A 14199-nucleotide genomic window follows, 5' to 3' on the forward strand; every position below is an offset into this window, starting at 1 on the left:
AAACCCGAAATGAAAGGAAATACATTTGGAACTTAGGCTTTTTGCTAGATCTTAAAAGAAACAATTACAAAAGTTAAGCATCAAGATAGCTCTCCCGAGGTTCAGCTTAAAGGTTACAAGCAAAACAATAGCATCTGGGGTTAGCACAGAGGAGTTCACAAGCCAATAAGAAATAACCCTAATCGCATCTTTCTAGACATTCCCTAATTTACTTACTTATCTGAGGCTTCAGATAAGTAGGTTTGAGGTATGAATTGATGATCTATGATCATACCTGGCTTAAAGCTGCTTACAGCATTGCTGCTTTGTGTGTTGTGGTTCTCTGGGAGAGAGCCAAGTTTTTTCCCAATTTTAAAAAGTTCTAGCCCTCCCATTGGTTCTTTTGGTCAGGTGCCCACTCCTTTTCCTTTACCTGGGGGATTTTTGTTAACCCTGTACAAGTAAAGCAAGCAGAAAACAGCCACCAAGAGGGACTTTATAGCTGGCTGGCTGGCTGCCCATAAAAGGGAGCTACCCTGCTCTTCATTTATCACAACCTCCCTGAGACCTATCCCTTCTCCTAGGACCTACAGGTCGTTGAGCTCTGCTACTGTAGCCTGGCCAGCTAGCCAATGGAAGTGGGGTAAGGGAAGTAATCCCAGTCCCATACTGACACACAAACCGAGGTGAGCCACCTTGGCTGGTGCACAGCTAAGGAAAGAGGACAATGAAAGTGGGGGTGGGATAGGTGAGAAGGAGGGCCTGGAAGCCATCGTGGGCTGTATGTTGGGCATAACGCTCTGCTATACAGGAACTCCTCACTGAAAGTCTTCCCGGTTAACGTTGTTTTGTTATGTTGCTGATCAATTATGGAACATGCTCGTTTAAAGTTGTGCAATGCTCCCTTATAACGTGGTTTGGCAGCCGCCTGCTTTGTCCACTGCTTGCAGGAAGAGCAGCCTGTTGCAGTGAGCTGGTGGGGGCTTGGAACCAGGGAGGACCAGCAGCCCCCGTATCAGCACCCCGCTCCCCTAAGTTCCCTGTGCGGCAGCTGCCCAGCAGGCTATCAATTGACTGCAATTCAGCTGTCCCTCCCCTCACTGCCATGTGCTGCTCCTGCCCTCTGCCTTGGAGCTGCTCCCGGGAGCCTCCTGCTGGCTGTGGAGGAGGTGCAGGGGAAAGAAGGGTGCTAATGTCAGGGTGTCCTCCTCCCCCCCACTCCTGCCCACCCGCTTACCCCATCTCCATACAGTGGGGAGGGAGGGACTGATGGACATGACAGGGCTCAGGACAAAGGGAGCTTGCTGGCAGCAGCTGCTGTCTCAACTTGCTGATCTACTTAAAAGGGCAGTGTACTTTAGAGTGGCGTCAGCATACTTAAAGGGGCAATGCACGCTCTCTCTCACACATAGGGTGTGTGTCTCTGTCTCTCTCTGCCATGCTGTCTCCCCTCCCTCCATTCCTGCTGCCTTGCAGAGTGTGAGGCTACATTGTTGTTCATGTGTTAATCCTTGAGGGCTCAGCCAAGTGCTGGTTCATCATTTAGCAGTAAGGCATTTCTTGGGAAATATTCCACCCTCTGACTATACCACCTCAACCAAGCTTCACAATCATCATTGCTGTGTACAGTATTAAATTGTTTAAAACTTATACTCTGTGTGTGTGTGTGTAATTTTTTAATTATTTTTATATAAAATAAATATAATACAATATAATTTTTTTTATATATAAGTCTTTTCTCTGGCAAAAAAAAAAATTAGGTCTGGAACCTAACACCCCCCCTCCCCCATTTACATTAATTCATATGCGGGAAATTGGATTCGTTTAACATCGTTTCGCTTAAAGTAGCATTTTTCAGGAACATAACTCCTCGCTTAAAGTTGTGGTTACTGTAACTGCATTGTATCCAGCAGCAAGGAACAGATCCCTGTCCCAAAGTGAATTCCCCTTTCTCTTCCAGGGGCGTTACGGCTGCTGCCGGTTTCTCAGAGATGGGTACAGGACCCCTAGAGAGGTGTGTATTGTGGGGTTTGCTGGCTGGATTTTCCTTTGCTTTGCACCAGGCAGCTGCCTGATGTGGGGGTGGGGGTGTCTTGAGTTCCTTTTACTACATTTAAAGCATCAGCCCTGAGATGGTTTAGGTTAATGGAAGTCCATCTAAGGCTGTCTGGCACAGGAGGGGAAGATGGAGGGGCCATTTAATTCAGGAATCACTAAAGCTTCCACATAGTAGCACAGTCAAGAGAGCCAGTGTGCAGTGGCCAATGGAGTAGCAGTGTTGGGTCACAGAGGGAACCCTGGTGGCTGAGGGCTATGGAAGGAGAGGAGGAGTGTTGGCTTTTCAGTGCTGTTAGGGGATGATATCTATCCACCCTGGTGCTGGGGCCTGCTACGGGGATGGGGCATATTTTCTGGGTTAATGCCTCCAGGGGAGGCAGAGGGGACCTGCCATCTCTTGCAGGAGTCCTGCATAGTCAGGGCCTTCGGCCCCCTCCTACTGCTCCGCTCTGCTTGGACAAGATTAGCAGCACTTAGACAGCAGATGGGCCTCCTGGGAGAAGTCAGCGACCAACACTGAGCTCCATACTGATCTGCGTCTGGGAAGACCCATATTGCCCCTGGAAATATGACCTTGCAGGAGGGGGAGAGTTGCTTGGGAGGAGCCCATTTCCTTCTCTCCCTCCCTAACACCCCCATTCTGCCATCACACAACTGAATGCTTGTGAAAGATGGAACCCTGCTCCTCACCATCCTCCTCACCCTGATGGTGCCATTTGTGTAACACATGCTGGGGGTAAATTATGTACAACTCTGCTATACTCCCCGTTCCTGCACCTCAGCTTAACTTTGCTGAAGCCAGGCCAGAGATGTCTTTTTCTGGGCCTTGTGGGAACACATTCTACAGAGTGAGGCTCACAGCTATTGCATGCAAAACCTTGAGCTTTGGTGTTTATGACAGCTACCAGTCAGCTGCGAGGAGAGGGAATCCTATGGTTTCTAAGTAAACATTTAATACACACCTTGTAAATAGTATTTGAATACTTACACATTTTAAACAGAAGCTATTGGTTAGTAAATCTACTGGTGTTCCTTGCACTGACTTTCACCACTCTGCTGCTGTTACGTATATTTCAGGGTGAGCTCTACACTTTTTAGCAGGCACGTTTCCTACTGATCTTCTTTCAGAGCTGAGTTCTCATTCTTTATAGCATAGCCATAAAATGTAGCCTGTGTCACGTGGATTCTTCCCAGCTTGAAAAGAAAGTGCTTCAGAGCTCTGTCAGCAAATAGCAGTCTGGGGATCCTTCCAGCTAGCAGCATTCCAGTCCTTGGGTTAATAATGATGTAAGCTGTAGTAATTGCTATATAATAGCAGTTTATATGGCTATGTATGACCTAGGTGTTGACTGGTCTCAGTTTCTGGTGAGATAGGAAAGCTGTAGCCTGTATCCAAAATTATATAGGTGTTGAGATCAGCACGTAAAATAAGCACCCCCTGAACTTCCCTGGGGCTCTCACTCTGGGGGGCACTTTTTCCACAGAAGCCCAGCTAAATCAGGTGGAAAATTTACAAACCCTCCTCTCACTGTGCCTGGATCACTTATATTTCTAACATACCCTGAAGTCTGTTGGGCATCAATCTCAGATGGTGAATGTGTGGGGCTGTAAGACTCCTTGCCCTTAATGGAAACTTTCCATTTAGCATCACAAACTGCTACTGAGCATGTCCAGTAATTGCCACATCTGACTCTCTGGCTTTCCTAGCTGCCCTACCTTTCTCTGGTCATGTGCAGATGCAGGATTCAACCATAGATCCATGTCTTCTCCCCCCCCCTCTCCTCTCTCTCTTTCTCTCTCAAATCATATGCTGCTCTAGAAACCTGGGTTATACAGTCATGCATGATGGGCAGCTACCCCCTGCCTTTGGATGGAGTTCCCAGGGCTGGAGCAGTTCATGGCCAGATGGTCACCATGTGAGCACCCAGCTGCTGAAGGAGTCAGGAGAGGATGACTCAGAAGGGAGAGAGGGACTGGGTCACTGGGCCGGAACAAGCCTCCAGCTGTAGCTTTGCATGACTTGACCTAACTATCTCTGCACAGGACCCAAATCGCCTCTATTACGAGCCTGCTGAGCTGAAGCTCTTTGAGAACATTGAGTGCGAGTGGCCTTTGTTCTGGACCTACTTCATTATCGACGGGATCTTCAGCGGCAATGTAGAGCAGGTAAGGTGTGGGTTGGAGGGGGCACCTGGGTTGGGGAGGGGAGTCTGGCTTTAAGGGGAAAAATAAGCTGATTGCTTGCTTGTTAAACACAGTCCCCTGGGGTGCCCTTGTCAGTCTCTGTCTCCTCCACTCCAGGCACACCCTGCTTTGCTATCTCAGAACTGCTGAGCTGTCTTTGTGTTGGTTATTACTGTAGTGCCGAGGAGCCCAGTCATGGGCCAGGCCCCCCATTATGCTAGGCCCTGTACAAACCGAACAGAAAGACAGCCCCTGCTCACAGTGGTTTACAAGGGAATAAACACTCTGAACTGCTGGCATGGCAGGTGGGGGAGTGGGGCCAGGCTCTGTGCTCTCCTGTGTGCATAGAGTGAGCACATGGGTGCTGCCTGTTGCTATTTAATGCTTATATGCACATTTCTAATCCCAGCTGATCTGGTGTGGGGTGGGGGAGGGGTCTGGGGCTAAGTTCCCTGTAAGCCAGGTGGCCGTGCAGCAGGCTATTAAGCGCTGCATAGGTGATCAGGGAACCCACCTGGCTGGGACCTGCTGCAGCCAGGGGAGGGGCACCCAAGCCCCGGGGGAGAGGAGGAGGGGCACGTGCTGTGAGGAGTTCGTTCTCTCTCTTCTCTTCCCCCCCCACCCTCCTTGTAGCCCTGGGGCAGCCTGCATCTCATCCCAGAGCCCACATCCCCAGTCCTGAGCCCCTCATTCCAGGCCCCACCCCAGAGCCCGCACCCTCAACCGTAGCCCTCGCACCCCTGTACCCCCAACCCTCCGCCTCAGCTGTGTGCCCCTTCCGACACTCTGAACCCCTCGGCCCCACCCTGCCACATTAATTTTATGTGCACCAATATGGAGGTGATGTGTCATACATCACCTCCGTATTGGTGCATATAACAAAATTCATTCTGCACATACATGGGGAAAAATTATAGGGAGCACTGGTCTGGGGGCTCTGCCCTTGGGGATGCTGTGTTGGGAGCTGATTCCCTGTGGTGCTTCCCCCTCAGGTCCAGGAGTACAGGGAGGCCCTTGAAGGCGTGCTCATCAAGGGGAAGAATGGAGTTTGCATGGTACCGGAGCTGTACAGTGTCCCTCCCAATAAGGTGAGTGTAGCAGGGCAGCCTCCATCTTGAGCACTTCCCTAACGGCAGGCTGTGGCATGACACACCTGCCTCCATTTCCCCTTTGCAGTCATGTGAAGAGCCACAGTCTGCAGATCCCTCATTGTAAAAGGCAGCTTCTCCCCAAACACGGTCACAGCACAGCAGCTCTTCAATCCCATGCTGAGATCGTCCACCCGAGTCATTAACTGCTCGGTCCCAAGACTATTCCCCTGTCCTGGGGACCCACTCTCCAGGCCTCCACCTGAGAGTTCCCAGACCTGCTGCTCTCCCATGAGCCATGAAGCCTTGCTCTCCCTTGAAGCCTTGGGGCTCAGCCTTTTCCTGTAGCCCCAAGTCAGGTTTCCTGTGAGAGGGGTTCCACTGCCCCAGGGCTTCTCACCGGGGTGCCCCACTCTGCTCAGGGGAACCTCCCTCAAGGGCCAACCCCTTGCTGCTGGGCTCCTCCCATTCAGGTCTTCTGCCAAAAGGCGCCCTGCAGTGTAAGTCTCCTAGGCCTCCCCATCTGTGAGGCCATCTCTGCTCCTGGGATCCACCCTCCTGAATTAACCCCTTGCTTCTGGGCCCAGCTTGCACTGACCAAGCTGGCTCTGCCACAAGCTCTCTGGCCCCCTGGTACAGTCCCCCAGCTCTAGCCAGTGCTCCTGACAGTTTTCTTCCGGCGGGTATCCTGCAGCTCTTTCCCTCAGGCAACTCCCTATTCCTTCTGCCAGTTGCCTGGCTTCAGGTATCTCCGACTTGCCCAGTCTTGTTTTTATTTTGCTCTGTGTATGTGGCCAAGGTGCCTTCTGTTAAGCCCCGTTGGGCATCAGCTGCCCTGTCACAGTCACTGGGCCCTGCTCCCTCTTAAATGAGCCAGTGGCTAACGGGGGGGGCTGCACCTTATGCCCAGGGCCCAGGCTCTTGCTTAAAACATTAGAGGTAGCAGGAATCAAAAGGGATCCAATCTCCCTTCCCCGCCTCATGCTCTTGCTGCCACCCCATAGATGCTCCCTCTACCAGTGCCCAAAGTGGGGAGGGCGGTTGATGACAGCTGTTATCCAAGACACCTGTGCATCGCTGTCCCCCTGCCTGGCCAGGGGCAATGTGGGGTGAAGCTGGGCACCTCTGCTGTAGGCTCAGAACAGCTGTGGTTGATTCCTGCAGGAATCCACCTGCTGTCTTTCCCCTCCCCCTTCTGCATGGGCTGGGTGGGGTGAGCGTGGCTCGCTGAGTCTCGTCTCCAGCGTGCTCTGTTCCTGGTCAGGGCTAAGACTGGGCAGAGGCTGGAGGTTGCTGTGACCCCTGCCCTGTGGGTTGAGGGCATGCTAGTTCTCTGGGTTAATGCTGTCCCCTTTCCAACCAGTGTGTGAGGCACTTGAGGGGGAGGGGCTGTGTGCTCCCTTCCATCTGAGGTCAAAACAGCTGGCTCCAACACCCCTCAATCCCAGGTCTGCTCTCCTCAGGATGGAGTGGGTACATCTGCGCTGCAGCTGAGCATGAATCTGTCTACCTGGCCTGGCAGGCTCGCCCCCAGCTGCAGTGTGGATGCAGCTAGCATGTCCAGCTGGGAAGCACAACTCCTTCCACCTCCATGCCCTTCAGCTCATTGCAGCGCTCATGGTATGCACGCCACTAGTTCCAAGGGACGTCGCTTGCTGCTGAGACACCTGCCCTACCAGGCAGTGCTTTAGCAGGGTGCTAAGCTCTGCTGGCTGCCCTTTGCCCCCCTCTGACAGTCTCTAGGTCTGGCTGCCTGACCCTGATGAACCAAATGTCTGAAAGCAGCCAGGGAGGAAGGGGCATGCAGGGGACAGCTATGATCTCCTGGGGGTGGGTACTTTAAAATATGTCAATTGCCTTTAAAGTCAGTATCCAGCTGCCAAGAGTGAGAAGATGCCACAGCCACACTGGGGATCCTCTGGTAGCCTAAGAACTCTGCTGTGCTAAACCAGGAAGATCCATAGGAATGTTGCTACAATGTTGTGTGGAAACTCTAGCTGCTTCCAAGAGATTTGCATTGGGAGGCCCTGAATGTGTGGTATTGGCCTCCCCTAGTTAACTGGGAGGGGGTGAGGGGTCTCCCATCAGAGCATGGGAGGGGAAGCTTGCCTGGGTAATACCCTACCCCGATAGGAGGGGGCCCCCCGGGCATGTGATGGCAGTACTGAAAATGTTCCCTGCTGGGTGGTGGGTTGGTGCCCTGCAGCATCTCCTAGGCTGTAGGCACTGTCGGTTGCCTGATCTCTCACTTTTTTTTTTTTTTCCTTCCAGGTGGATGAGGAGTATATGAATCCCCACACTGTCGACCGGGTCCCTATGGGCAAGCTGCCCCACATGTGGGGCCAGTCTCTCTACATCCTGGGGTGCCTGATGGCAGAGGTGAGATCACACCTGTCACTCTGGGCTGCCGGTTAGTCCAAGCTTAGCAGCTCTGATCTCTGAGGTATTTGTCTGCTCAGGAGTCAGTCTTCGTTCCTGTTGCATTAAACATTGAGGTGCTGGGCACTCTTGCCTCCATCATGGTCAGTGGGAGCTGGTAGAGCTTAGCACCAGGCCCGGCAGATCTTTAAATTTGCGAGAACTGCCCATAACTTCATGGAATCTGTGGCTTTTCCTTGTAGCGCCCTACTCCTAGGCTCTCTCTGCATCTGCGTCTGAGTAGCACTTGCCCACAAACACATGGGGCTGTTCTGTTGCCCACTTGCTTGCATTCTACCCAAGGCCTTTTTTTCATCTTTTCTTTTTCTGGTCACTGCACTCTGCCTGCGCCGCTTGCTGTCTGGTGCATTGGGTGAGCAGCCTTTTCTGAAATATGCTCATATGAGTGTCTGGAGGCTTGTCTAAGTAACATCATCTACCACATCATCCCCTCTGCAGTAAAACATCCCTCCACCAGGATAGCAAAATCTCCTGTCAGCATCCAGAGGCCGCTATTCAGCACAGCAGTGCTCTGTACTATGACCACTGCAGTTCATGGCTACTTCACTCATCTTCCAGGCCTGCTTTTATTACACTGTCTGGGTGAGCTCTCCTCCTGCTTCTTATGCTGCTAGCTTCCTCTGCACTGTTGTCTTCTACTTTTGGAAGAGCTGAGACCTGGAGACGGTGGGATTAAAGCATTAAATATTCTTTCTGGCCAGAGTGTGTTCATTACTGAGTCCCTCCGAGGAAGCAAAATAACTCTGGGTGAAGAAGAATCTGCCACTCCTGTCTCCGAATGGGCTCATCCATGAGTACCAGAAAGGGGAAGAGGTTTTTCCCAACTATCTTTTTCCAGTAGGCTTTAGAAGCCCATTGTAATGCTGATCGACTGAACCTGACAGATGGGGGTTCCCCACCTAATCCAGTCCTCAATGTGTGATTTGTGTTACTGATGTGTTCTGCTGCTAGGGTAATGTTAGCAGGGGTCTCTGTAAGCAGCTTGTCTTCTCTGTGAGGGCAATTCCTCTCTCTCTGGTTATTTCTTCACACAGGGATTTCTGGCTCCAGGTGAAATTGATCCCCTGAATCGCAGGTTTGCTACTGTCCCGAAGCCAGATGTGGTAGTCCAAGGTGAGCATGGCAGTCTGATGTTACAGGTTGCTGTAGGTATGCTACAGAAGAGGGGATGGATCTCCAGCTGCAAATGCAGTATGGCTTTCTGCCCACCAGCAGGGCTGGCAGCTTCACCGCACTGGATCTGGTAACTGACTTGATTTGGCAGATGTTTATTTGTGTCTGGTAATGGGTGGTGCAGCTGGTCGTCCTTTCAGGAGGTTGAAAGCCTTCATACAGGTGGTGAGCGGTGCCATGAGGTGACGGCAAAAGTAACGTTTCCCCCTTACAGTTTCTCTGATCCTGTGAGATCACTCAAGCTAAGCAGGGTCCATTCAGATCAATACTTTATTGGAAGACCTCTCAGGTGTCGGTGTATCTGTTGTGGGGACTCTCCCCTCTGAGTCAGTGCTGAGCCAATGCCCCAGCCTGGTTTGCTGCTTGAGATGCTGTTCTTTTGGATGGCACTCTGAGAGTGAAGGGGCCGGGACTCTGATTTAAAGATTCCTTGTCTCCCTTCAGTTAAACAGCTGCTATGTTGTTCCACAGAGGTGGCTACATTTCAGCAGTGGCTGAAGTGACATGGGAGCTATATAAAGGAATCTGTTTAAGTATGTAAAGCTCTTAAGGGTCCTTCAGGATAGAAGGTGCTGTAGAAATTAAGTGCTCCCTTTAAGCCATGACCTCATGCCAGTGCCGTTGCTGACTCATATACTGATGAGTCTTGCTCTCACCTCTGTCACCTGCTAACCTGGACCTCTTGCCCAGACCACTGGGCAATGAAAGCTTCCACATGGCAATTGTTGCTGCCAGAGGGATGGCTCTCAGACCCCCACCCCTCGTGGTGGAGGGCCCAGCTTGTCCTCTAGGGTGGCAGGTTAGCTGGATGGGTGCTGATGCTAACGATGGGGGAACCCAAGCAGTCATTGCCAAGCAACTTGCATCCAGTCTCTGAGCAACCTCCACTGCCCAATGGCCATTCCCCTTTTTTTGAAGTTCCTGGCCCGAGATCTCCAGCTGCTGATACTACCCTCTCCACCCTCGCCCAGTGTGCATCCTAGCCGAGACAGACGGCATCAAGGCCATTCTGAAGAAGCAGGGCATCGAGGTGGAGACGGTGGCTGACGTGTACCCCATCAGAGTGCAGCCGGCCCGGATCCTCAGCCACATCTATGCCAGACTGGGTGAGTGGCCGGAGCTTTGCCAAGGCACCTGGGTCGGGGTGATAGAATATCTGGATGGGACAGGGAGAGGCAGCTTGGGAAACAACTCGATCCTCCCTGTGTCTGACTTTCCAATGTACTCTAATGGACAGTGGAGCAGTGGGTCTTGTGACACTGCCACGGCTGAAACACTGTCAGCTCCCACCCTTATTTCTTGTTGGAGAATGTCCTGAGGCTGCCAGTAACCCTTTCCTGACTGAACACAGGTGTGTGTTTTCTCAAACCGTGCCTGCACACCTTTTAACCCCACTTCTTTAGCAGGCAAAGGACTCTTGGGAGAACTCCCCACCCCGTTTCACCACCCATTCCTCAGAATCCCTCTTTCAACGTCAGTCTCCAACCTGCTGACTGTAAGCCCAGGCTGCAATCAATATGGCCATGTTGGTCAAGCTCACTTCCAAATCTAGATCTTGTTATAACAAGCTTCAGCAGAGCCGGAGATCGAAGTGAGATTTTTAACGAGAGGAAAACCATTTCCATCTCAGTGCAGAGCCTGCAGCCCAGGTGATGGGCTCCTGCACGCAGACCTCCAACTGGCTCCATACCCTCCGACTGTCCTGGCAGCTTTCATGGGGTGAAAATCTGACAAGGGGCATGGAGGGTGAAAGGTCAATTGGAGTCTGAATGCCCTTGCCATCTAGATAAGGCAGTGGTTCCCAACCAGAGGTACGTGTACCCTTGGGGATACGCAGAGCTCTGCCAGGAGGTACATAAATTCCTCTAGTTATTTGTCTAGTTTTACAACAGGCTACAGAAAAAAGCACTAGTGAAATCAGTACAAACTAACATTTAATAAGACAATGACTTGTTTATGCTGTTTTATATAGTTTACACTAAAATGTAAGTACAATATTTATATTCTGATTGATTTATTTTATTATTACATGGTAAAAATGGGAGTCAACAGTTTGTCAGTAACACCATGCTGAGACAGTTTTGTGTATTAGGTCTGATTTTTGTAAGCAAGTAGTTTTTAAGTGACATGAAACTTGGGGTACATAAGACAGACTCCTGGAAAGGGTACAGTCATCTGGAAAGGTTGAGACCCACTGAGGTAAGGGAACACTTCAAGAAGACAGGAGCCCTGTTGTCATTCCAAGCCCTTGACCTGTCCTCTCTCCTTAAGGCCAGTTGAATTCAGGCGAGGGAAGTCTGAATTAATGCTGACAGTCCTTCCCTCCCGCAACAAGCAAGCACGGAAACCTCTGTCACTCTTCAGCAGTCCCCTCTTGTGTTGCTTGCTTGATCTCTGGAAGGGAGCTGTTTTGCACCAGATGCTGAGTGTTGTCAAGGGATGGCCTGGGGACGGGAGACCTCTAAGTCCTATCCCAACCCCTGCTTTGTGTAGCTCCAGCCAGTGCTGCCCCTGAAAGCCGTGTGGAGCGCGTTGCTAGCACAGCCTTCAGCTTCCTGGAAATCTGCCTGTGATGGGTTCGGTCATAGAGACCCCCTTGGGATTGTCACCTGATGTGCTGAAATTACCTCTGAGCCCATTTTCCCTGCCATCTTGGGACTTCCAGAACCCTGTCTTGTTGAGCCATGCCCCCAAAGCTACAGACTAAACTGAGAACAGCTCAGCAGGTTACTTATCTCCAGCACCCAGACACTTAGTTCCCAATGGGATCCAAACCCCAAATAAATCCATTTTACTCTGTATAGAGCTTATACAGGGTAAACTCATAAATTGTCTGCCCTCTATAACACTGATAGAGAGAGGTGCATAGCTGGTTGCTCCCCCAGATATTAATCACTTACTCTGGGTTTATTAATAAAAAAGTCATTTTATTAAATATAAAAAGTAGGATTTAAGTGGTTTCAAGTAATAGAACAAAGTAAGTCACCAAGGAAAAACATGCAAGTCTAAGCCTAATACTTTAAGAATCTGTTTACAGGTAATATCTCACCCTCAGAGATGTTCCAATAAGCTTCTTTCACAGACTAGACTCCTTCCTAGTCTGGGCCCAATCCTTTCCCCTGGTACAGTCCTTGTTACTTCCAGCAGACATCTCCTGTGGTAAGCAGGGGTTTTCTCATGACAGGCAGCGTCTTTTGTCCTGTCCTGTTCTGCTCTGCTCTTCTCTTCTCTCCTCTTCCCCCCCCCTCCGGCCCCCCAACTTTTGGCACAAGGCAGGAATCTTTTGTCTCTGCTTTATCCCCACCCCTGCATCATCAATGAAAAAGTACAAGGATTAAGATGGATTCCAGTATCATGTGACATGATAGTCTCCATTCTTCCTGGGTTGGCCCACATGTATACAGGAAGGCGTGCAGGTAAATAAACCATTTACAACCAATTGTCCTAGTCAGTGGGAGCCATCAAGATTCTAAACCACCATTAATGGCCCACACTTTGCATGATTACAAAAGGACCTCCAGAGTTATACTCATATTTCTAGCTTCAGATACAAGAATGATACATGCAGACAAATAGGAGGAATATATTCAGTAGGTTATAACATTTGTCATGATACCTTACAAGAGACCTTTTGCATAAAGCATATTCCAGTTATATCATATTCACGCTCATAAGCATATTTCCATAAAATATATGGAGTGCAACATCACACTGCCTCCTTCTTCCATTTTGAGAGCACATCTTCATTTAAACAGTGAATAACTTCCCCACTGCATGTGTCTGCTCAGGGAGGTGGGAGCATGTCTCTGTACCCCACTGCCTGGGATTCACTGCATGCTGGTGAGGAAACCCTTATCCAGTGGTGCCAATATATTAACAAGGGGCTAGACAAACATTCTGGTACAAGCAGTGTGGGACCTAAGAGTTCAAAAGATCCCAGCACCGCTTGCGACGGGAGGCTGGACTCAGTGTAAGTAGGGAGCATATGGCAGTCCTAGCAGCTGGATTTCAATTAAGCTACAAATCCTCAGTTTCCCCTGCAAGGATAACAATGGAGCCTGATCCAGTGGAAGGGCTGTAAACGTTAACTCCTCTCCAGAGCAAGAAGCGTGTTGGAGCAGGGCATAATAATGAGTCCCTAGCTCTTATCTAGCACTCTTCATAGCAGTATTGTCCCAATTTTACAGATGGAGAAACAGGCATAGAGCAGCCAAGTGACTTGCCCAAGACCTTCCAACAGACCAGATGCAGGAATAGAACCCAAATCTCCAGAGTCCCAGTCTAGTGCTCAGATGGGCTATAATGCCTAAGGTGCAGCATAGAATCATAGAATATCAGGGTTGGAAGGGACCTCAGGAGGTCATCTAGTCCAAACCCCTGCTCAAAGCAGGACCAATCCCCAATTTTTGCCCCAGATCCCTAAATGGCCCCCTCAAGGATTGAACTCACAACCCTGGGTTTAGCAGGCCAATGCTCAAACCACTGAGCTATCCCTCCCCCCATAGCGCATAGCATAGCGCATCCAGAGTGGGGAGCTGACCTCTGACCGAAAATCTTGTCACTTTCGGACAAAGCATCACTATTGGAAACACTCTTGCTCCAGATGTGTCGTGGATCAAATGGGTTTCTTTGCGTGGGGACAGCCTTTGAGCCTGAGCCTGTTTGCCCAAATGTCCTGTCTTAGGTCTCCTCTTGGAGCATTTTAGTAACAGAGGCATTGACCTCTCCTCTTCTCACTTCTCACAGGTCGCAACAAGCAAATGAACCTGAGTGGACGACCCTTCCGTTACATGGGAGTCCTGGGCACATCCAAGCTCTATGACATCAGAAAGAACATCTTCACCTTTACACCCCAGGTAGGTGGCCATGCTGGGCAGTGTGGCAGCTGAGTGTGTGTCATGGTGGTAGATGTGTATTAACCATGCTGTGTCAGCGGTGCAGCTCCAACCAGGTAGGTGCATGGCCTTTAGGGCTTGAAGCACAAGCTTCTTTTTAAAGGATGCTGCAGACTGCTAAGTGTAGTTGTAGCCATGTGGAGCCCAGGATATTAGAAAGACAAGGTGTGGGAGGGAATGTCTTTTACTGGACCAGCTTCTGTTGGTGAGAGAGACACCGTTTCAAGCGACACAGAGCTCCTCTTCTTAGTCTCTCACCAACAGAGGCTGGTCCAGTAAAAGGCTGGTCCACCTACCTTGCCTCTCGAAGAGGCATGAAGTCAGAGTTGGGGCCTTCCCAGTCCACGGAAACCTGTCAGTTTCTCCATAGCAGGTGCTTCAAT

At 50.5% G+C, this 14199-nt stretch overlaps 1 protein-coding gene across 6 annotated transcripts in view; it reads left to right on the plus strand.

The window, feature by feature from the left end:
* Positions 1–14199, plus strand: part of PHKA1 (phosphorylase kinase regulatory subunit alpha 1) — a 73252-nt gene that overhangs the window by 21585 nt on the left and 37468 nt on the right. For all 6 annotated transcript variants that reach the window (XM_073360593.1, XM_073360595.1, XM_073360594.1 and 3 more), the window contains exons 9-15: positions 1940–1993; positions 4081–4203; positions 5214–5309; positions 7581–7688; positions 8783–8861; positions 9893–10027; positions 13668–13777. In XM_073360593.1, the coding sequence (XP_073216694.1) occupies positions 1940–1993; positions 4081–4203; positions 5214–5309; positions 7581–7688; positions 8783–8861; positions 9893–10027; positions 13668–13777 (705 nt within the window). The remainder of the gene's footprint in view (positions 1–1939; positions 1994–4080; positions 4204–5213; positions 5310–7580; positions 7689–8782; positions 8862–9892; positions 10028–13667; positions 13778–14199) is intronic.

The sequence above is a fragment of the Lepidochelys kempii genome, chromosome 9 (assembly GCF_965140265.1).
Source record: "Lepidochelys kempii isolate rLepKem1 chromosome 9, rLepKem1.hap2, whole genome shotgun sequence".
NCBI lineage: Eukaryota > Metazoa > Chordata > Testudines > Cheloniidae > Lepidochelys > Lepidochelys kempii.